The sequence below is a fragment of the Poecilia latipinna genome, unplaced genomic scaffold, assembly GCF_001443285.1.
Source record: "Poecilia latipinna isolate Pla-1442-1.1 unplaced genomic scaffold, P_latipinna-1.0 Scaffold59, whole genome shotgun sequence".
NCBI classification, from domain to species: Eukaryota; Metazoa; Chordata; class Actinopteri; order Cyprinodontiformes; family Poeciliidae; genus Poecilia; species Poecilia latipinna.
Genome location: NW_015112675.1, coordinates 416673 through 443442, shown reverse-complemented (window position 1 = coordinate 443442; position 26770 = coordinate 416673). Strand labels below are relative to the sequence as shown.

The following is a 26770-nucleotide window of genomic DNA, read 5'->3' as shown; positions in this document are numbered from 1 at the left end:
ACTGTATCTATTTCCTGCACTTGTTATGGTTTCTCCAGCAAGGCTCTGGAACATTCCTGCAGTCGTGCTCGGTATTGGAAGGGTGTCTGTGCCTTGAGCCAGCTGTGTCAGCACAGGCCGACTCGGATCAGTCCTGGGGGTCTTTGTGGTTGAGGGAGCACCCCCTGCTTCACACCGACACCTCACCCACCACCTCATCCCTCCTGGTTGATGGGGATTTAGACATGCTTATGTTAACATGAGCACTTGTAATGCCCTGACACTTTTAATGCAGGCTGCAATATTAGGATTTCATGCTCTTTTGTGTGGTTCCTGCTGTATTCTCGTGTTCTTCTTCCTTTGGCAGCTTGTGAGCACTTAATACATCTGTGAGGTGTAAAATTCCCTTTTTCACTGCCTGCCATGCCACAATTTCTTCCACTGGCTTTGAGAACTCAAAGTCAGCATGTCTCAGCAAAGACATTAATCATGTGTGTGGATGATCCTAATTTTCTTCGATTACTTCTCTTTCTCTTCATGCAGTTCACGCGTATTTTCTTAAACTGTCATAATCTGTTCTTATTACTTTTAAGTTACTTATTGCAATAATGACGTTTGGTATATAAAATGAATATGTGTCTAATATATTTGCTCTAATTTGGTCCTGCTGCTTTTGACATGGCAAGAATCATTAAAAACAAGTTTACGGGTAACACACTGGCCTTAAATTATCATTTTATGTGGCCAAGAGCTTTGTGGCCGAGTTGCCGTCCTTCTCAGTCAATTCCATTTTGTTATAATACCACTGGTATTAATAACAAGAAAAATTTAATGACTGGCCTTTTTGCAGAGGTGGCACGCAAACTAGAATTCACTAAGCAACCAAGATGGGTCAGTTTTATTGGCCATATGCCGTATATTTATACAGAGAAACTATTTTAGTTATTTTTAAGAATTTTGGTGCTTACAAATAACTAAAACAAGTGCATCACTAGCACAAGTACCTGATGATTTGCTATTTGCACACATTGCTCATTGTGTACCTCTATACATCTAAGATAAACAGTATCGTTTGCTTCATTTCCTTTGTTAAAGACGTATAAGTTAATGTGACATGAGGATGGTGAGGGCAAATATATGTCGTCACTGTCTTTTATGAGACAGAGCAAAAACAAATGTAAGCAGATGGTACCAATTTATTTTCCCGCAGAAACACCCAAGTGCACTGAATTAGTGTGAGTTGAAATAAATAAAGTCAGACGACCAACATTGTGTTCGCATCTCAATTTCACTGTTTTATTTTTGCTGGACAGTAAAGCGACAGACTTGTAGATAGACAGTAGGATAATGTCTGGAAAAAGGAAGAAGGATTTCTTCAAATCTACTTTTTGGGAGTACCTCACATGTCCCAGGATAGAGAGAGACGTATCTCATAGATTTAAGATGAGTAAGGGGTTCTGGCTCCATAGTATTTTATCCCAGGAGAAAGTACAGGAAAGTGAGAGGTGGGGAAAAAAAAAGAAAAGGCAGCTGGTTGAAAACACGGAACAGGGAGTAGTTGGATGGGCTTGGAGGAGTATGAGGTACTGCTGTAAAGAGATAAGTGAATTAGATGATAAAGCAAAGCTTGAATGTTTCCAGATACAAGTGTTTATTTGAATCACACTTCCCAGACAGCATGTTACCTAAGTTCTTTCTACGGGAAAGAAAAACAAAGAGAGTTGATGGTAACCACAGGTCTGTTAGTGGAACAGCCCAGTGAAGATGCAGTTCAACACAGAAACACTGACTCAGGACTACGATGGGAAAAAACAAAATAAGGCAAAGAGAACCCAAAGGTTAATGACAGCGATATTTTCTTCCAGGAAAGAGATACAGCTAAACAATGAACTAGGAGTACTGTGTAGATCTACTCAAAGTAAAGCAGTGAGGAGGCACTGCTTTACAGTATTGACAGGAGTCAGCTGAGTTGGTTTGTGCATCAGGTCAAGATTAATCCTTGTTAACAACCTTTGTATGTCTTTTGCGACGTGGGGCTGGTAGAGAACTTGTTGAAGGGACTTTATTCAACCCGCCCGGCCAGAGAACTCCCTAATATCCCAACAAAGTGAGACAGAGTGTGTTTCTGGCCTTTCCAACTCTGCAGCTCCAGATGACAAAACGTATGACCTGAATAATGTAATGACAGGCTGGCGAAAGCCTCTCAAGTGGGATCTGAAACACCTCAGTTGAGTTGTTCGTTTTATGGTTTGTTATGTAACTTTGATGTATCATTAAACTTCTAAAAACGGCTTCGACTGCATGGCGAGGGAACAGTGGTGGCGTTAGCATCTTTTTGAGCTCCAAGAGGTCCCATAAACCTTTCTGTCCTTTAACTCCGTTTATGTCTCTCTCATTGGCGTGGCTTCATTAGGCTACATAAAACATCGCAGCAAAACTCCAGGTGCTACATATAAAGAGGAGGCGTTGATGGGTGATGTGCTTGCCAGATGAACGCATGTGCTATTAATTAGCTGCTGTTTTCGACGTAGCCTGTGATCCCCGAGTGTCAGCCGCTATTCTGACTCTCCATTAAGAGTGAAGGAAAGCAGCAAAGTCTGTGTGCTCCTCCTCTAGAATAATCTGGGTGTCCGTGATGTGACCCACATTATGGATGTCAGGGGAAAGTTTCAGGAGTTCACCAATGCCTCCATAAAGTGTCTTTCAAACTCTTGGGCTCGACTCTTTGAATGAGTAATTAAATAACGACGAAGGTTCGCCAAGACACCTGTGTTTCTGTAACTCCTGCAGTTGGAATGCTTACACTTTGCTTTGGCAAGTTGCAGTTCTCTGGTCTGCAAGAAACACGCTTGTACCTTAGCCCTTACGCCGGCGTTCCCTGGAGGGTGTGTGTTTCTACATGCATGTGTGAGTTACGCTCAAGAAAAACACACGGCATCACTCTTTTGTTGAACCAACTGGTACTTTTCCGTGCTCACAAACACCCCCGGCTGCAGAACACACAGGCGCACTTTTACAATGAGTTTGGGGATTCTAATTTTTCCCTCTTTTAGTGTAGGCAATAAAAACAAAACAAAAAAAAAAAAACTCAAAATCTGGCACTCACGCTCCAAGATGTTAATGAAAGGAGGAGAAAAAAGCAACTGAGGGCTGCCAAAATCAACCCACTGCTTCCTGGTTTGCAGAAAGGGAGTTGAAGCGGAGAGGAGCAACGTTCGACTCCAGAACCCTGTCAGTTGTATAATGGTTATCACATTTTCCATGTGTGCATGAGCCTGCAGACAGATGGAATTCACTATGTTTCATTTTCTGGTGCCATTCCGCAGTTCTTATCACACAGATATGTTTAATAACAATGAATAAAAACATCCTACAATCTACAGTACATCTCTGTTATATCGCAGATTCCATACCTGGTACTGTTCAGTATAATTTGATGTAAAAGCATCTCCAAACATTCTGTTTTTAAAAGGTCTGTGTCTTGCAATTCATCCGTTCATCATTTCCAAGTTTCCAAATCCGGTAGTTTGGTTTTGTTTGTGGAGAAACATCAGCTGATGTGCACATTAACAGGACTTTAGACTCTGACCTAATTTACTCTGAAAGCCATGAAAGAATTTGCTGGGACACTCTAGAATCCTTTGGATGAGTTTCATGTGTTTGCTGTGTGAGTGAACATGCATTTTTGTATATTTTGAACACGCAACTTGATTTATATGTAAGGTCTCTAAACTGTTTGTCCAATTTAGTCCTATGTTTTGTTGCAGTATGTAGGTCTAGCCTTTATTTAATCACAGTTTCACAACCTTTACACAATTAGTTGTTACTTTCACTGTACCGGGGTGAAAAACTACAGTATGCTCTTGCAGCTATGTCCTGCCTTTTAAGATAAAAAAAAAAACAGCTGCCTCATTTAAGTGATATGTTCTCACATATTCCCCATTTTTAATAGAGGCTAAAAAAATGTGTGTTTTGTCATATTTATGTAGTAGAAAAACAGAATGTCATTTAAAAAAAATCCTTTATCAATCTAAGTTAAAACAGGACTTTATAAAATGACTCAACTGTCTTGTTTAGAGGTTATGTGTGTGTTTGTGTATATGTGTGCATTAAGAGCTTCTCTGAGAAGACAGCTAAACAAATTTGCATAAATCATCTTGTTGATGCTTTATGGCTCTTATTATAACATTCACCACACATGTAAACCCAATTCAAGACATATTCCCCATTTTAGCAGATTGAACCAGGAATCAAAAGGAGAAACATGAAAGGGTTACACCAAGTGCCTAGTTCAGTTTTGGACATTTTTTGGTTAAATAGAAATAAATCAGCAGAAAAAATGTCATAAATAAATGTGCAATCTTCAGGACTGCAGTGACATTTTGGCTTTAATATTTGTCTCTCTTGAGGTATGAATGGAATTGCATTTTACTTTAACGTCCTGCCAAGATTTCCTCGCTGAGACTGATGAATTTATTTCAGCCATGAGTCTGACTCCTTTCTTCAAGGATTTATGTCCTAGACTCTGCTACTGAGTTGATCCTGAGATTCTTTTTATTCTGAAAATATTCCTGAAATTGCATCTCTCCTAAATCAAAAAAAGTTTGCCGCTGATTTCTGTACAAAACTTACGGCAGCATGAGTATTGTTAGCGACAGTGGCAACAGATGCGTTTTGTCTCCAACCGATGGCTGAAAAACTCAGATTTTAAACGTCCGATCTTGATACTGGTTTGTCCTCTGGCACTTCTTAATAACTCTAAACAAACTGTGATGTAGAGTAATTCAATCCCCTTGTCTGGAGTTGATTATTGCTATCAGTGTGTGTGTGTGTGTGTGTGTGTGTGCGTGCGTGTGTGTGTGTGAGTGTGTGATTCACAAACCAGATGTCAGGCAGTTCCTCTTGCCTTGAGAGGGTTCATGTTGACTGCTAGGAAGTGGAGGAGCGTGCCGCCCTCACGTCTGGAGTGTGGCTGTCTGAACGGACGCTTCTTCCAGCAGCAGGACGGTTTGTTGTCTTTCACACCGACTTGCCACACACTAGCATCAGACCACAGAAGAAGTCGGAGGGCCCACCCAGTAAAAAAAACAAAAAAAAAAAAACACCGTGTTGCATTAAAAGGTTCTGTTTCAATTGATCAACTTTTTTTTTTTTTTTTTTTTTTTTTGTATTTTGACTTGTTGATTTTGGAGGTTCAACAGCATTTGGAATATGTGCATAATTGGGTAAATTAACATTCTGCATGTGGGTTTGAAAAATGTTTGTGTCCTAAAATGAAGTTTTGTGGCGAGCACTTCATACATGATTGTAGTTATGTTCTTTCCGTTCTGAGGTTTCCTCTTTGAGAAAGGAGTGTACAGGACTGTCTTTAATGGAAAAAAAAATAACCATCACTTTCTGATACTTTATATTTGTGTTGTCATGCTGTAGAGTGCCTCACAAGAGGATTCATAGTCCTTCAACTTTTAAGATTTTGTCATATTGTCGTCATCAAATCAAAGAGATTGTTGCCATTAAACTTATAGCTTCAGCTACGCAGAGCACAGTTCATCACTTGTACAATTATCTTTCTATTAGGTGTCTTCCGATGGTAATTGGACTGGATTTTATATGGAGGTATTCAAATAAAGGGGGCTGAATATCACTCTTCAGCTTCTTATTTGTAAAATGTTTTGATAACCATACAACCTGCCGCATCTCCTTCACAATTGAGTGTGTGCTGATCTATCACGTTATAAGACACCGTAGAGTTTTTGTCTGAAAATATATTTTTAAAACTCAGTTGGGCTTCAGCACCCAGACCACAGTCTTATCCGTATTTTACTGCTGCTGTTGGATGATATTACACAAAACCCTAAAATCACAGAGCGGTTTCTTCCACCGTGACCATGATGTTATATAGCCACTGCCCACAAATGACAGCAGAGGTAAAAAGTCAAGAACGCTGGATTGCATAGAGAAGTCTGTCCATGAAGACTTTATTTGTCCAGGTGGCAGGGTTTGTGGTGGATAGGGCTGATGTGGTGACAAGTTTTTTTTTTTCTACAGTTTGTTAGACCACTACGTTCTTGGCATGTTTTCCAGAGATACACACAGCTCCTTCAGCTGTTCAAGGTTTTAATGTGGCAACATCTCATCAGAAGAGTTTAGTGTGTTTTAGTGCTTTTGAAATGTCAGAGGCTGCATTGGGATTACAGAGGAAGACATTCTCTCTTTTTATGGTGTTTTTATTTATTTATTTATTTTAGATATTGTCAAATTGGGCTCTCAAAGTGGATTTTGAAGTTTATAATTTTGTAACTGATTTTATCCATCTGCATAAATGTATATCTAAAAGAGCCATCACGACCTGAGGCCATAGACTTTGTGTTCATCCCGATTCAACGTGACTAATTAACTCTAATTAGAGGCACATGGCCAGCGTTGTCGTCACCTACCAGTTTAAAAATACTTCCAGGTCTCTGGAAGTATTTTGGCTCAGTAGTGTTACTTCTCCTGTTTTTAGCTTTTGTTTAGCGTCTTCCGTCTCCATTTTGCGACTTGTAGGAGGAGTCAAATGCAAATCTTTTAGGTTATGTGATTGCATTAGTTGTGCAGTGAGCTGTGTTTGTTACAGTCTAATTAACTTTTTCATCTTACTTTTGTTGCTCCTTGTTAGTAAGTAGATTAACACAACTTTATAAAATTTATTTTGCACGTTCTCATTTATTTTCTTTGTGCTATTTGTATTGCAGGTTTTTTTATAAAAACCATTAAGCATATGATTTTAGTCCGGATTGGGCTCAGACAATAGATTTAAACTCCAATTTGCATAATAGTGTCCATGAAAAATCTGATTCTTAGAACTGGCTTTTTTTTTTTTACTGCTTACTATTATTGCACCATAAGCAACAGTTTCTCAGTTTTCTTTCCCAGCATACAACTTTAGTATTTTCATAAAAGTTATAGATTGAAATAAGACCGATGTCATAGTGAAGTATTTCCAGCTGTTTTTGTTTTTTGTGCCTCTGTGGTTATGACTAAATTGCTAAGAATGGTCAGTAATTAAAACATGCCCTTCAAAATATCTTCACCATACTGGTGACCTATTTGTTACTTTTAGAATTACAAACTGTTCTCATAAAGCATTTTATTACGTTGAAAGCAAAGGACAACAACTTAAAAAAAAAAGAATTTAAAAAACATATTCATATAGTCAGTTGTCATTTTAAGAGATTGTTCTTTATAAAAAAATAAAAAAGCTCAAGTTGAATTATACCCCAAGTGCCATTCTGGGGCTTATTATTCCAGCTGCTCATCAGAGGGAGGACGTCACTGTATTTATTTTATTCCTGGTTTTCTCCGATTTGTGACATTTAGCTGTTTGTTTTTCCTTTGAACTGCTTTCCAGCGCTCCATCTGCACCGGGGGTCTTTGTAGTGGGTTCTTCATTTTGACTGGCACTTGAGGCGAACAGCAGGAGGTCGGATAGAACGAGCCAGAATTTGTGTTTTGTGCTTTTGTGGGTTTAAAGCTATGACAAACAATTAAAGATTTACAGTTTGTGTTGTTTTGTGATTTTAGAGATATAACGAAGAGTGTGACATTAGTGATTTAAGCAAAGATTTTTTTTTTTTTTTTTTTTTGGTAGTTTTAAAATGACCTTTGAATTGTGTTTTGAATTCTAGATCAAAATATTTCCTGCTTTCCTGGAATCAGTTCTGACTAACTTTTCTCCTTGCTGACGGCGTTGTTTTCCCTTTAAAGTCGAGTGTGGGCAGACTATCGAGTTCTGGATGCTAATGTGATGGTAATTAAGCAGTGGGCCACACACACAAAACCAAAGGACATCACACACACACACACATGCACACTCAAGGACTAGAACTTTTGGAGCGCTTAAGCTCCGATGTTTTGCTTTGAAACCAAAACCCAAGTCACTCTGTGGGCCCCAAATCTCAAAGCTGAGTAAGACCATTCCCACTGCCCACTGCTTTGTTGATAAATTTTTTTGGAAAGATGAACTGTTTGTTTAACTGCAGCAAGCGCCGAGTTTCACAGTCGAGTGGGGGAACTTGGAGTTCGTGGGAGGTGAGTGGACAAAGCAACGCAGGAACGTTTCTGGATGCTGCTGCAGCCTTGAGGAAACAGCATCTGAAAACTATTTGTCGGAGACTTCTTTACCTTTCATATCAGTTACGTAGTAGTGGGACACGTTTGGGTTACACAACCTCCTGAAAATTGAATGGGAGTAATTTTGCAATAAAGTTGTTTTTGGATTATTCTTACATCTATTTGAGATATCAAACTCCAAGCCTCAGTGTTGACTTTGGCTTTACAGAGAGTTTTGCCATCTTTTAGCTTGTTGTTCTGGATTGACAGCCGTGAAATCTGTTCTCATCGGTTCAACTTCAGCAGCTTTTCGCAACCGGAGCCAAAAAGCTGTGATACGTCTGCTGTGCACCGACCTTAGTAACAACCGTAGAGAACTGACTTTATCCCACAGGATCTCCTGTAATGCTGCTTCATGTTGCTTTTGTTCAGCTTTATAATAACAGGGTAATCACTGATGTTTGCTTTTTTTACCGAATAATTATTAAACGAGGTAGTTCAGTTGAACTGCGTTGATCTGTTGTGGTCATTTATCTATGGTGGTTCTTGTACAAGCAACAAAGGGTTAATAAATCTCAATAAATATATTAAAGAATCACTGTTCCGTTCTGGACTTGACCTTTTTAAACTAGAGATAGTAAATAGGGCCCAGGTTCCTTACAATAAGTGAAATGTTCCTTTACTTTGGCAAAGATTTTGAAACAATAAATCAGATGCCGACTTCAGCGTCATTAGAAGAGGAAAGTTTTATGGCAACATTGGGCTTACTAATAATTTATGTTCTGTGGGTTGCAGACTGTACCTTGTATCCAGAATGCCACAGCACATACAATTAAAGTTTCTTGAAAGAAAGCGAGGCCTTTAGTTTAACACCTAATGGACCTTTTTCCAGGATCCCGTGATACTTTGCATCTTGGCAACTTCTTGTAATGGTATTTTTACATGCAAACAGGCGAGACAGGTAAAAGCATGTGAGAACATCATGTTTCACAACTTAACCTGGATGATATTGTTGCATCACTTCCTTCATATTTCAAGAACTGAACAGTGAAAAGCCTTAGAAATGGACTTCAACTACGTATACCAGCTTATTTGTCTGACTTGCCAACTTTATTGTTACGAGAACTGAAGTACAATATAATTTATTTAGTTTTGATTTAGCATTGTCCATTCTTTTTGATCACTGTTAGCACATTAATGGTCAATTTTTAAGGGAAAATATTCTGTGGCGAGCAAGAATGTGATTAGATAGGGAATGATTAGGGCATCATGCACAAAAGGGTTATCACTGTTCATGAAAGAATGTAACTATGTTACTTGCTATTTTGTTAAAACTCAAATTTGTCAAGAAGCTTCTGTTGGTAATTTATTGAAACTATCCAGGAATACTAAGTTCTACATCTGGGGTTTGTGCCATTGAGCTTATTTTCTCAGGATTTATTTCATTCTGGCCAATAAGTGACCTGTGAGCGATGGCCATGAGTTTCAGAACTGTTTTGTGGACATAAAGAATCATAAAACAGCATTGAATAAGTTGGATATGAAACTGAAAATCTAATATAAACTTTAGCACCATTCTTCAGTAGTGGTGCAAATGTCTATGTTTTTATCCAGGGCCTATGCTGTACACAACAAAGTTGGGGAACCAACTCAGTTTTGAAATGATATGTAAATAATATATATATTTTTTTTATAAAAATACAAGTTTATTTGCAACTTGCATGGTAATCATCTTATTGGTAAGCTAAGATACGACTTTATCATATGCCTTTTTAGCTACAATCTCACATTGCACTCCTCCCATGTAACACTTCACACTTCCCCACATTACAAGTCTCAGTATCTTGTAATGTGGGGAACAAAATGGAGCTTTAAATTTGCACACTTTTGTTGAAGGGCTTGTAAACTCTGTGATAGTTACAAGTAGTGGATCTAACTGTAATCACCTCAGTCTAAGTGCTGAGTTTTAATAAAATATGAAAAATGAGACTTCAGTTAGGCAAAAACAAAAGCAATCCAGACTGTCTGGGAGATAAATGAAAGGATTAAGTAACTAGGTTAGTTCTGGTGGCCTTTTATGGTGGATTAAGTAACTAGGTTAGTTCTGGTGGCCTTTTAGAATATGTTTTGACATATTCACATGTGCATCTTTTAGCTAAAGTCATAACTTAGAGAGGTGCTTGAAGGATAAATGTGATCTCATTTTACTAAGATTCAGTTACAAAAATTGGACGCTACACACCTACTCCCCAATTTGGCTCTGTGTACATATGTTGGCAGCTCAGACTCAGCAGATTAACACCATCCCCATGCCCCATTACATAATTCACACTTTGACAGAGCCAAGGTGTTTAGAGCCTGGACTTCTGAGAGATTGTAAAATAATATAAGCTTGATTTAAAAAAAAAAAAACATTTTTGCAGTGGGTCTGATGTTGGAGGCACATTGGGAGATCTCCTGTCAGCGAAGTGCCACGTTTTTCTTGATCTTTCCATTTTTGTACGGTTGGTCTGTCTTGTGGCTTTGTGCTGGAGAGATTCTTGGCTAATTCTTTTGACAGAAGTGAATGGATTTCACAGTTTGTCCATCATCCGTTTCTCTGTCCAGCTCTTACGTCTTTCTTTGCTTTCCTCCTCTAGTTTATAGCTTTTCTCCCAGTCCATCCTGCTTGTAGCTAAACTTGGCTCTCTCATCTTTACATCTCCTACTTTTCCCTCCTTTATTGACAGGCTTGGGGCTTCATGTCTGACTGTCTCGTGTGATGAAGGCGTATCTTTTCCATCACATGCAATACAAGAGACCGAGCCTGAACCAGACCACACAAGACGCCGGGATGGTGTTAGTTCCTAGCAAAGCGCCAAAGCTTTCTGATGAACTCAGAGAGGGAACCCAGAACTTTGGCCTCAACTCTCTGCCCTTCCTCTGGTTACATCACTTTCCAGGTACAACCTCGAAGTGAGCGCAGTAGGCATGTAGAAGGACATAATGTATTCTCCAGGCTGCTAAACAGTTATTAGGGGGGAAGCATCCCGAGAGCCAGGACCTCCACTGCGAGAGAAAAATGTATTACCAGCAGACGTTTTTAGCATGGATGCACAACATTTCCATTTGCTGCCTCCATTAGAGCAAAACACTCACAGGAACTCATAGGCGTTTTGCCTCAAGATATAAAACTACTTTTTTTTCTCTCTCTCCTCTTCATTACTGCTACAACAAAATCCTCCTCAGAGTAAATATTCTCATTGAGTGCCTAATTTGACACTCAAGCCAGAACCTCAGCGTTTTCTTTTTTTTTGTCAAAAACATGAACGGGGGCCCCCCACCTGATTTAGTGCAAAACCCTTTAACGTCCCACTGAGAAATTTGAGCAGCGGGTGACTCATTTACTGGGCCGTCATCTGCCTTCTGACTGTAAAACAACTTGGCCCAGATTACATTATGTCAGAGATCCTGTTAAACATCTTAGTAACGAAGGACAGATGGTTTGACATATTACAAGACTTTGGAAAATAACAACAGGAAACAAACACGCTGGGATTTGGCAGTGCTGTGCGCAAGATCTATGAATTACACAATTTTAGATGACTCATCACAAGATTAGATTTGTCAAAAGGATAAACATGTGTCTTTATTTTCCCTGGAAGTAGCGTGAACACAATAGCTTAAGAATGAATAAGCTAGTAGACAATGGAGGTTTTTTTTTTAACAGGGTGGAAACTACATATTTTATGAGGGGAAAGATTCAAACTGGATTTTAGGAAACCGCCAGGTGAATTTCTTACACTTGTGTAAGAAATCCAGCAGCAGAGCATTGATGTTCTGCTGCATCATGATGGTTGTCAGTGTGGTTCAACGGTTTCTACAAAATCCAGTCAGCTAAATGCTCATGCATGTTTTTTCATCGTGGGTTGTTCTGAGTGTGCTTCACATTTTCTATTGCTATTCAAATCTTAACTTTATATTAGTCTTAGATTTGATCTCTTATTCACTTCCCATGCAAATTGATGCTCTCTCTTATAAATATATAAATCAACAAGTCTGGTTTTGAAAGCTCTTTAGAACTGCCTTTAAAATTACAGATGAATTCAAGAATGTAGCTGCACATTAGAAAAGAAGTGAGCAATTTGAGATGGGGTTTCTTTGCTTGATACATACACCCTATGATGGATTTTTTTATTCAAATATTTTTCTCTCTGACTGCCAAAGGCGGTGTTCTGCACATTTTCTGAAATTCCTGCAAAAACTCAACCATTCTACTGCTCCAGACTTTAAAGGACAAATATCTGTAGCATGGCTGCAGATGTTTGTGGGGTTGTTCTTGAATGCCTCAAATTTCAGGGTGACAGTTTTGGCCATACGGTGAACTCTTGGCCACAGTTGGCTTTTCCAGCATTGAAATGATCCTCAACACACAACAGGACTGGATTTAAAACAGCTAAATCAGGTTAATGTTAAGATTGTTGAATTGCTCCTGATTTCACTTCTGTTCAAAATGCATGGACTCTGTTTTCCATTCAGTTCCTTGTTGGGAAACCAACTAATTTGGTAGGTTCTTCCGTTAGTGATCAGAAAAGTATCCCAATACTCAACCAGGATCATGCAGACAGCTGTAAAAGCTTAAATATATTTGTGGGATATGTGACCTAATCCAAATTTGTGTAGATGAGAGAGAATTAATAGTTAAATGGAAACATGTGTACCTAATTCTTGCTTTTAAAAGAATCACCCAACTAATGGCTCAGATTTGTCTTTAAAGTCCGAAATTTGTTATGCTATTAATCCCCATAATAAGTGGCACGAACTCATCGGCTCTAATCAGAAATTTAAACAGAAAGAGAAGGTGAAATGGAGCCGTGGAAATGTATAAACATCTTTCATTGTTTCTATTAAACCCCGCACAGAACCGGTGAAAACCAAAGACGAATTTTTCTTCTCTAGCGTAAATTTCCATATAACCGTACATCCATCACTTCTACATCCCTATGGTGTTGTTACCTCCTCTCCGGTCGTAAACTCTTCCTCCACTGCTGCAATTTGTGTTAAACTGCTGTTTCTCTTTGGTGCCAGGTGTAATTTTCTTACCAATCTCTTAGTAGATTTGCTCTCTGCTTTCTTGAAAGTGTTTAGCGAGGCTGAGGTCCAAATCACAGTTTCTGTGACCTAAGCATCACACGGCCTTGTGTTCACCATGGTTTCTATAGCGTTCCTGCCGCTGTTTACTGTAAATAAACACAGCCTTTAAATGTAAGAGGCTCATGTATCACTGTGACCTCACGGACTTTGTTTTGGCATTTCAGAGGCTTGGTGTCTGGGTAAGGCTTTTGTTTTAGGAAATTAGGCTGATGAATGACACGGACTTGGAGATGCATCGACATCACAAAAGGTGAACACTCTCAATCACACCAGCGCTGTGGTTTTTGCAGAAACAATGAGTGAATCTGAGCCAAAGAACATAGTGACAAAGTGAGGTTAGTAACATGTCAAAGCCAGCTCTCGCAGTGTCCTTGTTTCAGAAAATACCCTTTATTTCCAAAGCTTTGTTTTCTTTTGCTAGGGAGTAAAAGTGTGGCTGTCAGCCTGTGGCTTCACTTCCTTGGTTATTTTTCAAGTCGTTGCCCGTGTGACCTGACTTCATCTGCCTGTGCATCAGCTGATGGAAAAGCTAAAGCTGTGGTTTCTCTCTCAGCCTTTTTCAGAGTTTTCATTTTATGATAAGTTACTGGTGATTTGTCGTTTATAATCTATTTTTACCTTTTTCATATAAAGCAGTTATTCGTATAGCATCGTATGTGACCTCTAAGGTAAATAGAGTGCCTTGCAAAAGTTCCTCAAAGGTTTTCACATTGCAACCAAAGCATGCAGCGTATGTCTGGGGGGATTTTATGCGATAGATTAAAACTCTGTTGTAATTGTGAAGTGGAAGAAAAAAAACACATGGTTTTCAATTTTCAAATTTCAAAATAAATCCTGAATCTGAAAAGTGTGGCTTACAATAGGCATTCAATCCGTTTGAGTCAAAGTTGTTTGCATTCTCATTTTGGTACAGTTTGAACTGCAGGTCTTTGCATATAAACTCGTCACATAGTTTTAGAAAATAACTGAAGAACAGTCAAATTGGATCGATTTTTTTTTCTTTTTTTGTGAGAGCGCTAAAACGGTCCTCTAATCACATTTCCCCACCTGAGTTGGGGATCCCTGCAACTCCTCCAGAGCCAAAATAGACCTCTTGACAGTCATTTCAAATATTTAGTATTTCTACCTGAGAGATCATGAAGTTATTAGCGTTGAATCAAAACAAGATGTCCCATCCAGAAATATATATGAAAAAACAACAACAAAAAAAACAAGTTTCTGTTTCCTGTATCTAGTAATGTGACCTTATCTCTGACTGATCAGCCACATGTTGCATGTATTTGACCACCATACCAAAAGTATCCAGCTTTTTACGGAGCATCTAAACATCATTCATAACCTACAAAGTGTGTCTGTATCGGTTTGCCTCCGCAGATTTAACAAACACTTTCAGCTTGTTTACTCCGAAACAGCAGCTTTGGACAGAAGCGCCTTGATTTCTGTGAGGTGATGGACCGATATGCATGCTTCACTGTTGAGTGTGCATAAAAGAACTCCTCATATATGTCAGAGGGACATGAATGATTCCAAAACGGAGTCGTTTCATTGTGGCTGCATTCCCAGCATCCACTTTTCTGCTTGCAGTAAAGATTTCTGCTGAGTAACTCTCCCCACTCCCACATTTGTAGCAGATGTTTCTATAGTGGAGCCTAATGTTGATAAAAACCTTCCCTCGCTTTTATAAACTGTTTCTGACGTAATTGGCAAGGAATCTTAACATGCTGATTTGCAGTGGGGCAAAGTGGCCAAAAATGAAATCACTGTATTTCAGTCACTCCATTTTATTTTCTTTATTTTTTGTTTTTGTTTTTAATTTCAGTGTGGAGCAGCAAGATGGAAGGTTTTGTTCACAACATGAATGCAGAGAAAATATGCAAAGAGTAAGGAAGTACTGCCAAAAGAAATTGGGTAGATTGATGGTATTTGAGTTAGCTATAGCAAATTGGAATATTGCATTTAACTTCACAAATCTGTTCCTGTCTTTGCTGTTTCTACTCGAACCAGTCAGACATCGGGTTTTTAAATGGTTTAAATCAGAGGTCAACAGACATGAGTGGCGAACACAGATATTCAATAATCAGGCAATCCTCTTGCCAGTTTTTAACACCTTACTCGTAAAGATGTGCCACTTGAACGCATCTAACTGAAATTGCTAGCTAGCTGTTACCAGTTTTATACAAGTCTGATTTCTGAGATTTTACTCCTGAGGGAAGTTTCTGTGAAGACTGAGATGATTGGAACTGTTTAAAGATGGAAAAAAATCCACATTTTTCTGGTGGATAGCTCAACTTTCTGGTTTGAACTTCTTTCAGCTTCTCAGAAATTTGTAACACGACTTTAAATGTACAGAAAATATTCTTTTACACTACCAGTCCAGCTTGTGTTTGCAAATAAGAACAAAATTAACATAGTAAAACCCAACCAATGGTTATAGCGGCAAATTAAATGTGCCTTTTTTCTGTCATGTTTGAGATTAGGATGCAGTCATAAACTGTAGAGTCTGAGGTTTAGCTCTCAAACTATTTTGCAGTTTGCCTGAGGAAACATGATCTTTAATTTTAATTTTTTTTTTTTTTTTTACTTTGTTCGTTTTGAGATTTTGCAACGTTGAGTTTAGATTTAAATAATGTCGGAACCTGGTAAGGACCAGCTCTTAATAAATTACTTGACCCAAATCTGTATGTTGACTGTAAATCAATCTATCAACAGAAGAAAAAAAAAACATCAATGAATATAAAATCACCTATTTTGTTGGTGATATCATTTGTGGAATTTATGGTAAAAAAAAAGAAAAAAAAGAGCTGTCTCTGTCCAACCCCCAACTTTTCACCAGAAACCTTCACTCCCCGTCCTGCGCTTAACTGACTCCTAACTCTCAGTGACCATTAGCAGTCCCTTTACACCTATAAGGACAAGTCGTGCTATTAACTTTGGCATCTAAAATCCCAGTGGGATCTAGCAAAAACCAATCAGTGCTGCGAGTGTAATCTATTGAAGCGCGGCCTCATCGCTCTCGAATAGACGTGCACGATGTATGATTCCTGCCGGCTCGACTGTTTTCAAACGTTGAGTGACTGATATCTTTATACTACACCTAAGAATCGTCAGGAAGTCCTACTCCAGGTGCATAAAAGCTACAACACCCCCCCTCAGCACTCACACACATACACACTTGCCCTCCCAACCTTTCCACTCACACAGACACACACTTCCTGAATTGAAAATGAAATGCAGCTGTGTTCCCGGCAGCACTGTGGATCTTGCCACTCGTCTGTTATGAAAAATATCCTCAAAGAGGAATATTCCACTGGTGCCCTCGTAAACCGGAGGACCTTGATTTGACTCTGATCCTGCGAGGAGGAGGAGGAGGAGGAGGAGGGGCCAGAGTTTGTGCTGAACAAAAGTACAATGAAGTTAAGGGGACTTTGCTGAGTGATCCGTGAGTTCGGGGAAACAAGCATGTTACTGAGTGTAAACAAGGCAGTGTCGGGGGGGAGAGGAGGGCGGGTGGCTGTTTTTGTGTCCCCTTCCCTTTCACCGCCCGTTCCCGGAGGGAACTGTTGCTCCCTTTAATGTAGACCCAAGGGCTGTTTATCCAGATGTGGAACTTCAAGCTCCCCTAGTGACCGTCAAACTCCAACAATATGTCCATGCTAAACGGTTTTTTTTTTTTTTTTTTTGCTCCAGTATGAAACACACTAAATCATGTGGTTTTCACTGTTCTCACCCAGGGATCCAGGAGGGCACCCAATGCACAAAGTGTAAGAATGAATGGGCACTGAAGACCTCCATAGCTCTGCTCTATGTGCTGTGCACACTCCTCACTATTGCTGTTGCTGTTCTTGGATACAAAGGTGAGATGAGTTTTCTCTTCTGACAGTTTTTCCTTTCATGCATATATCATATCATTTCATGCATATCATCAGCAAAATCAAAATGTGACCATGGAGTAAATAGTTACCAAAAATCTGTGTAATCTATATTTTTTTTTTTTTCAAGAAAAACATTCTGAATAGAAACCTGAGGTTGCTTCCATGGACACTTTTGCATGTTTTCTATTTTGAGACTTTTCCGCAGAGGCTCTGTTCTTCCAGCTCACCAACGGGGAAGCTTAAATCACCGCGCACGAAAACTTTAAAAGGCTAGCACAATGGTCTGCTATGTATTAAGTCTTAGATGTGTCTAGATTTCCTGGGGGTGGTTTATGTAACCCTGTTTCCTTCCTAGCTGACTTATAAAATAAAACTGTTGTGATTCGAGATAGCAATGAAGAAACCGGTTGGTGACTTGCCCAGCTGCGAGCGTAAACTAGCCTAAAAGGCAGGAGTACGGCAGGTCAAAACTTCAGCAAATGAAGTGAGACACAGAAACACTTACATCTGTTACGGAGGTCTCCGGATTCCAGCTATACTTGAGGTCAAGCTGCGTCGAAACAAAGCAGCCGCACTGATACGCTTTGTGTGGGTCAGTGATGGAGAACAGAGAGAAGCACACATGTTAAGTGCATAGAGGGGTCTGCGTCTTGCTGACATAACCATCTGGAGGTTGGAGAGCATTTGAACTGTGGTTCCTTTGACAGAGCAGCGTTTCGTACGAGTAAAAACTCAATTCTAGTGGGTTTCTCCTGAAGTTGCACTCAGTTCACCCGATGCCCATCTGGCAACAATTAGACCTGCATGACAACATGCAGCGTAGAACAAGAAAGACCGACTTTGCTCAAAACGTAGGAGACTGTCGTCGTACAGGCGGTCAAGGCGCAGCGATAACCTCCAAAACATGTTAAGTTCATGCCGTTTACACCAATTGAAGTAATGAGGGTACATATGGGAATGTTTAGCACAACTGCAGCAGGGACATTACGGATTCAAACTTGGAAAAAGACTACAGAACTGATTTCTGAACTGGAAAAAATAGAATCGGGACGTTCAGCCCAACAAAGCCATTAAGAGGTTCTCCAGAGGTGTATGCTTGGGGAGTGTGATGGAAAAATACTGGGAGAAGGTTACGGGGTGGAGACAAATGAGCTGAATAAAAAAAAAAAAAAACGGAGGAAGAGGAAGGAAAGGCAGTCACTCAAAGCTGAAATTTAAAGGGCCTGCTCGCACAAATTACAAGAATTCAATTACTTCTTGAGGTTTGTAGCGCCAGAGATCGGCTTGGCTAAAGTGCGGAGGTCTGGGATTTTTTTTCATCTGCACAAAAATGCTGAAGGAGGGAAGCAAGTTTTTTTTTTTGTTTTTTTTTTAACAAATTCTACTGAAATTCTTAGAGACAGTAAGACACATGAAAAGCAACACAGACAAACAGGAAATATGGTATTGTGAACAGATTTTCCCTTTTCTCACATTAACATTTAACCTTTAAATAAAAGAAAAACAATTTAAGCAAATCTACACCAATGTGAGAAAAGAATTAACCCCTTGCTGAATCATGAATAACTGTAGGCTAAAAGATGTAAAGAAAGGATCACATCATGTCCTATAGAATGAAACAGAAGAGAAACAAAATTCAGTCTGCTGCAGGTTGCCAAGTCACTTTAATAAAAATGCATTTGCATTGACCATAAAATGACAAAGTGGAGTTCTTGGACATCCTGCTCAGATGTTTTACAGGTTTTTCACCTTCAAAATCTCTCCAAATTGGCCAACTGTAACTGTAAAAATAGTCCCAATAACAGAATGGCAACAGTATTGTAAATCCAAAACCCAGAAAACAGTGACGTTTCCTACTGTGGGGCTCAGTCCTTACAGTGATTGGAGTGTGATCAATAAGTGACCTCATTTTTACTGTAGGTGATATTTGATGAATCTGTTTGACAGCATGGGCAAACATTTCACACATAGACCTTAGCTTAGTAGGTACACAAATATAAACCAATCAGCCAGAAGAGCATGACTACAGGGCCTGCATAGCTGCACACAACCAGGGTGGGCTCAACAGTACGTTCGATTTCATATCACATACTTTTGAGAATAGGAACGCAGAACTTACACTTAAGTTTCTCCTGGAGATTCATCAGTGTTAGAAGGTTGTATTTCCAGGAAAGGCGCGGTGAGTCGTGGTAATGGTACGTCCCCTTAAATGATTCCTGCGATTGTTATTTTTGTAACTCTAACAGATTTGAAGTCATAATTTGCAGTCGTGATTTACAGTGTATGAAGACGTGCTGAGACAGAACGGTCATGTCATACTTGGCCACCGCGAAGGCCGCTGGTGAGACAAAGAGCTGCTAACAGGAGGTCTCATTATAATCGTAAGCTCACTGAACACCAAAGGTCTTGGCTGCATGATGAGAAACCTAATATGTTCGACCTCTCGCATTTACAACGTAGTGGAAGAAAATCATTACATTTAAGGAAACAAAGTACATTATCTTCTAATTTAAAAGATTTTCTAGTGCCACAAAACCTTGAAAAATCAAACAAGAAAGTAGGAGATAAATGAATACTAATATGCCTTTACATTTTTCTGTGGCAGATGGGTGACTTTTAAAACACTTAGCTTTAATTCTTTATTTGAGCTTAGATGTCTCATCCCTGCAGCTGAAAAGCTACCTGAAGCCTCCAGTAAGAAAATACGTTGTTTTCAGTTCATTGCATCAGTGTTGATGGTCGAGGCGTTAACCTCCAGTTTATATTTTTAAATTCAAAGAAGGCAAATAGTTAAGTTCAAAGTACCAACGGTTTGCTCACTAAGAAAATTGCAGATTGCATTTTTCATTCATATTCAAAGAAAGCCTTATGAAATAATTGTGTGTTAAATAAAAGTTTGTCTTGTAAAAAAAAAACCTTCATCTGACTGGACCATTGCAAAACTTGATGTACGCTTGGACTCACTGTGATGTTTAAAGGAAATCATTTGCTTTCTAATGAAGGTCTGGATTAAAACTGAATGGCATTGGGAACAATTCATAACCTCACCCATCTTTGCAAAAATCATAATTGCACCTGATGAAACGTAATCCCATGACTCTAAACTCTGCTCCTTAGTCTAGTCTATATACTGTATATGCAAAAGCTGTTTGTCAATCTCATCCTGTGTATGAAAAACAAAAGTTGCATCCACAAAACCAACATTTTAATCGGGGTGCGTGGACTGTTAGATGCGCTCCATTTAATTTGAACAACAGCAATTTACAAGGCTCTGTTAATGCGCTCAGATTTATGATAAAACAATGGAGTGAAGATCAGCGCTTCATTTACCTTCAGGATTAAACTCAGGAAGTAGTATTCTCGGCTCATTTTGCGGCATTATTGTCAGTTGGACTGCAAACGAAACCTGTAGCTAAGCACGCATCAGCATTATGCTATCCCAGCATCTTGTCTTTCTGGTAAAAGGCCTTTTGTACCTTACGTATTTCTTAGCTGCTGGGGTAAACAGTCTCCTGGTAGAAAAACCCATGCTGCTCCCAGTTGGAGGAAGTGTCCCCCTGGAGAGGCTGGTGGTAGAAGTGGCCTGCATCCCTGGAATCCCAGACGCATTCCAGAGGAAATGAACGCTGGTGTCGCCTGTGGGGGCGCAAAGAGCCTCCCCGCAACAGTGTCTGTCTCCAGTGGGTTGTCTTTGATCCGTCTGTTTACTGAAGAATTCCCTTCACCCCCCATTCCCCCCCCCCCACACACACACACATACACACACCCTGATGTCAGTTCCTGTCCCCCAGTGCCCTGGCCTGTGTCCCTCCATGCAGCCTCACCTTGGTCCAACTCACTGACCACCCAGTATTTTCGCTGAGTCATTGTTTCTTCTTCTATTTGTCTTTTCCTGAACACATACATGTGTTGTGCAATTTCTAAATTCTTTTATTCACCTCTTGTCTTTTTTTTTTTTTGCTTAATGTAAGCAATGACTTTAATAAAATCTATCTTTATTACATGCCTACAAGACATGCAGATGAATTCCTGTAGTATTAATAAGATATTTTCATCAGTTCCTCTCTGAGCTCTTTTATATGATGATGTCTGTAGCTGGAGGTCCTTCTGCCTTTTTGAAGTACGAGCTTGTTATAACACTAAACTTTGCGTTACCCCCTTTGTTTGCTTTGCAGTGGTGCAAAGAGTCGACAGTGTGTCTGAAGGTATTGCAAGCTATGGCGGAAAGATAATTGCGGTCGAGACAGATCTAAAAAAGCTTGGTACGTATTTACTAGTACGAAAAGAATACAAAAGTGAGACAGCGGAGAGATTTCTCCATTTCAATGTGCTGGTGGTCATTTTCAGATGACCAGACGGAAGAGAAGTCCGAGAACACCACCACGGAGATTCAGGCTTTCAAGAGCAACGTCTGGGCCCTGCAGAGGCAGCTGTCTGCGGTGCAGGAGCACGTCCACAGCGATCAGGTCAAGCTGAGTCAACTGCAGAGCATTGGCTCAGAGATTCAGAGCAGCCAGGGCACCATTCGGGGGCGTCTCGGCAGCAACACAGCCGCCCTGCGTTCGGTAAACGGCACGTTGCAGTCTTACGGCAACATCATCGAGAGCCTGCAGGAGGACACGGCCAGACTGCAGAGGGAGCTACAGCAGCAAGTGAAACTGCAAAGTCAGGCGATTCTCAGCATCAGCAACCTGAACCTCACTCAGGCCCAGCAGAGAGGCCTCATTGCAGCTCTGCAGCGGGTCGTCGATGAAACCAGCCAAGCAATTCACAAAATGCGCAACGACTATCAGAACCTGGAGCAGACGGCGCGTCAGACACACTCCGACGCCGAGTGGCTTCGTGGGAAAATGGAAAACCTGCAGGTCGTAGCGAGCAATGCCTCGACTCTGGCTAAAGCCAACAACGACAGCCTGGAAGACGTGGGGGCACAGCTCGCTTTTATGACCAGCCAGCTGCAGAACACCAGCAGGCTGGCTGAGGGTCATGACCAGACGCTCAGGGCGATCATGGACCGGCAGAGGGACTTCAGCAACCTCACATCCGCAAAGTTCGACCGGGTAGAGATGCAGGTGGATGAGCTGGAGGAAACTATGGACCGCGTTACGGGCAACATGAGCCACACCACGCAACTTCTGGGAGCCATAAACTTGAACCTCAATGACTTGCGCAGCTGCTCTGAGACCATCGGCCGTCACTCAGACGTCCTGCAGAACCTTAATGACAGCGTGTCAGACGTCAGGATGGATGCATCCAGCCTGAGGTCACAACAGGAGGAGCTGGCAGCCCGCTTGGACAAGGAGGTCACCAGCCTCTCTATTGTCATGGAGGAAATGAAGCTGGTGGACACCAAGCACTCACAGCTGATAACAAACTTCACTATTTTACAGGGTGAGTAATCGGGTGAAGCCTTTCCTGAACTGCTTTTGAGAATTTTTCCTAACTTCAAATTACCTTTTACATTTGAAGGCCCGCCTGGTCCGAGAGGACCAAGAGGGGACAGAGGACCTCAAGGACCACCTGGTCAGATGGGAACCAAGGGAGAGAGGGGTGAAAAGGGACCTACAGGAATCAGAGGATCTAGAGGAGAACAGGGTTCACCGGGACCACCAGGTCTCCCAGGGTTAAAGGGCCTCCCGGGTGTACCTGGAAGCCCTGGACCAAAAGGTTCTCGAGGGTCAGGAGGCAGAGCTGGACCTCCAGGAGCTAAAGGAGAACCAGGACAGGCTGGTCTTCCTGGAAGAGATGGCCAGACTGGTGTACCAGGACTGCAAGGACCACCAGGCATCCGCGGACCAATTGGACCAGCTGGGGAGCAAGGCCCCAGGGGTCTACCTGGACCAGTTGGGCCCCCAGGGCCTGTGGGACCACCAGGGCTACCAGGAATCCCCATTCAAAGTCCAGCAGTGCCTTTTCCACAGGAAGAGGCAGTTCCTCGTGCACTGATAGCCCCAGGTAAAACCTTTTCTCTTCTTTAAATGCTTCCAAACATTATCTTGTTCTTCAATGGCCGGCTTATGAAGATTAATGTGTAATTCACAGTATGTAAATGTTAAAGATGCAATGAAGTGAAACTGGCCGCATGCCCCTTCTGGAGGAGGGGCTTCTCTAAATTTAGTAGCTTAATGAAGTGCTGCATTAAAAAAAAAAAAAAAAACCTTCCCGGCTGGCATAGTAAACTGATTCTTACTGCATTGTTTTGTAACTTGAGTGAAGTTGGAATGTATGTAATGGAACTTGAATCTTTCACTATGTCTGTATCTAATCTACTATATAATTTTCCTCAAAATAAATTGTTTTGTGAAGTGGCGCTTTGTAAAACTAAATTGAATTAATGAAACTTTACCCTTAAGAGAAATTAAACCACCAGCATCTGATTATTAGTGGTTGCACAATTTTCCATCCGAGAAGAATCTGGTGCATTTTCCTATTAGCTAATTATGGAATCTCTTAACGTTTTGCAGGTTGCCCTCTTGGTTGGGTGAACTACAACGACAGGTGCTACTACTTTTCCAAAGACCTGGACAGTTTTGATGATTCAAAAGCTAACTGTGAATCACAACTGGCAACGTTGCTGATCATCAGCGACAAGGAAGAACAGGTGACGTGTATATGTGGTCAGCAGCTGTAAACACAGACAGAGCTGCTGTTGCGAGTTCAACTTGTGACTGACTGTTTTATTTTTCCCCTCATGTAGAAATGGTTGGAGGGGCAAATAGTTGGAAAGGGCTACTTCTGGATGGGTTTGACGGACAGAGAAGAGGAGAATGCGTGGCGCTGGGTGGATGGAACAGTTCCTGCGTTCACGTCAGTGTTAAATCAACATTCAGAGTTTTTTTTCTTTCTTTGCTTCCAGAATGATGTAATCCCAATTAATTAAGTGTGTTTTGGCATTGATATATTGTACAAGTGGTGTTGTATGTTTAAAGTTTTATATCGTGACTAGGTAAGCCTTGTGATTTATTATGTTTCTGACCCTCCTGATTTGGCTTTTAAAGTGACCTTCTCAGGGTCTGCTTTAAGTCCATTTTAATCAGCATACTGAAATTTCACAAATATCCCAATACAATTTATTTGTAGACTATCTGCTAAACATTTATTCCAATACAAAAAAAGCACAATAAAATGATTTATAAATGTAAGATTAAACTTGTTCACTGAAAACTAAGGCATAATTTTCTTTACAAAACAGTTCAAACAATAGATCAAAACCATTTCAAAATGTGATCCAATTCTCTTAACATAGAACATGTAAAAAAAAAAAAAAAAAAAGGGGGGGATAAAAATATATAGAAGACCCTAAAAACATATTAAAGCTAAATGTAGTGATGTAAAAATCCTTAACACTGCAAATCGGAAGCCAAAAATGTTCCTTTTCTTATTACAAATTTCTTTTCGGAGGTAAACTTGTGCTCTTTTTCCACCTGCCTCTCACTGTGCAGTTACTGTAAATAAAGACTGTTGTAATTATAATGTGTGGTGGCCCCCTGTTGTCCACTTGCAGGAATTGGAAGCCCGGCCAGCCTGACAACTGGGGCCACAGCCATGAGTCGGGGGAAGACTGTGCAGGTCTAATCCACGAAGGTCTATGGAACGATTTCTTCTGTGAAGATCTCATTAGCTATATCTGTGAGAAAGAACTGGAGACCTGTAAGTCTGCTTCAGTGTCTGGATTTGTATTTGCAGCCTGACCTGCATTTATTTAGGCAGTCGTTTTTAAGGGTTGCTCTCGTTTTTGTCTTTACAGCAAAATCATAGCAGTTAAATAAAGGAGCGCGGCGAGCAGCTCAGCTTCGTCCATGCAGCACTGATTGACTGAAGGGGCTTGTGGACAGTCTGGACGGAGAGCGGAAAGAGACAATTTTGAAATGAGTCCAGGGGCTGCGGTTTTTCCGAAACTGTGTCTTCCGAGGAGACTCGAGTGCATCATTACCAGCAAGTGCAATACAGCAGGACATCCAAATGGAGGAGAAACTGTTAAAAAAAAATCAACAACTGATTTTTCTATATAAAACATGTTATATACCTGTACTTGTACAACTAAACACCTGAATGTTTGTTTCATTAGCCAAGTTTTATAGGGAAGTGTAAGGGTTATAAAGGTCAAAAGGATTGTAATTTTGTATAATTCAGAGATTACAATGTGCAAAATGATAAGTAAAAAAAAAAAAAGCACATAGCAGACATACTGTCTTCAACGAAACATGTATCTAACCTCATGAATGTGTATGTACTATTTTCATTTAAATACAAATATAATGAAGGTACATGTATAAGGAAAATGCCACAATCAAATTAATCGGTGCCTAATTCAGTCAGGCACCAATTTCTTCTTTAAGGTCTCATGTGCCGATTGTGAATCTAAGGACTGCAGCACATATGAGAGAAAAAAAAAAAAAAAGCTGTACGTTGTTTGCTGGAGCTAATAGTTCTGAATGTTATAAGAAGTAATTATAAGATTCTTTTTATTTGGCCATAAAATCATTTGTACCAAATCTTTATCTGGTTGTTATTGAACTCAAACAAGAGCATCACAGTAAAGCTGCATCCTAACACATTAGAATGTGATATGCACGTTTCATTTATTGGGTTTGAAGGTGAAGATCATGCAGATTCATTGCAGAAGTGGTTTATTTTAAGCAATTCTATATAATAATTTTAATAACTTTAAAAAAAAAAACATTACATGTATGTATTTGTCCCTGTCCTACAGTTTTTAACTTAGTACTTGAGCCCAGCTGCTATTGCAGAAATACTACATTAATACAACGTGGCATGGAGATAATCATCCTGTGGTTTTGATGAGGTGTAATGAAAGCACATGCAGCTTTGACGGCTGCGTTGCTGGCTCTGGAGAAAGAGTCTTGTCACTTTTCTCCTTGACTTATGTAAGGCAATCCTGATATTTTTCCTGTTCTTCAGGAGTTATTTTGTTTCCTGGATGTCTGGAACTGGTGGTTCTTGCAGCATTAACTCCAGCCTTATTCCACATCCCAGAAATCTGCCTCAAACAGGTTTTTGAACTTTGCTTTAGAGTCCTCTGTAGGCTCTAGTTATCCTTGTTGCTTTCTCACCTCTTTCTACCAGTTTTTCCTTCCACTTAGCTTTCCAGTAAAACATGGGATGCAATACTTTCCCTTCCTCCTCATACTAGATCCAAAGGATTTCTACTATTTGCAGGACAGCTATCAAGTCAGCAGTTTTCCACATCACTATATGCTAGGACTTCAAATAATGTTTCAGTTAAAATCCTTTTTATTATCAGTAAACCAACATTTTTAATTTAACAAAATGAATTGCCTGAAATATGCCCCACTGTCTGTAATGAATTTACATTCTAAAGTATCAAGTTCTGTATTTCATAACCAAAATAAATATAATGGCATTTGAATTTACTGAGATGTACCTGCATCATCATTTGGATGATGCATTAAAAGACAAATGTTTAAATGCTATTAATGAATGAGGAAGAAATACCTCTTTTTAAATAGTTGCTCTGCCAAACAAAAATTAGAGAATAAAGGAAAAAATGGCTGATCCTACTGTCAAGGCAGTCGACTGGTTCATCTCTAGGACCCTCAGTATAAATAAAACCCATATGTTGAGCCTTTCTACTTGTAGAAAATGTGCTTTTTTTCTGCACTCAGGTTTAAATTACAAAACAATGAAGGGAAAACCTCACCAATAAATCCATT

The 26770-nt window shown here is 40.1% G+C and overlaps 1 protein-coding gene across 1 annotated transcript in view; it reads left to right on the top strand.

Moving 5' to 3' along the window:
- LOC106962025 (collectin-12) overlaps window positions 1-26686 on the top strand; it is a 48755-nt gene extending 22069 nt beyond the window's left edge. The window contains exons 3-10 of the mRNA XM_015056169.1: window positions 16935-17057; window positions 21251-21337; window positions 21423-22466; window positions 22545-23030; window positions 23540-23676; window positions 23773-23882; window positions 24580-24725; window positions 24823-26686. Coding sequence (XP_014911655.1) covers window positions 16935-17057; window positions 21251-21337; window positions 21423-22466; window positions 22545-23030; window positions 23540-23676; window positions 23773-23882; window positions 24580-24725; window positions 24823-24833 — 2144 coding nt within the window. The 3' untranslated portion in view covers window positions 24834-26686. The remainder of the gene's footprint in view (window positions 1-16934; window positions 17058-21250; window positions 21338-21422; window positions 22467-22544; window positions 23031-23539; window positions 23677-23772; window positions 23883-24579; window positions 24726-24822) is intronic.
- The last annotated feature ends 84 nt before the right edge of the window (window positions 26687-26770 follow it).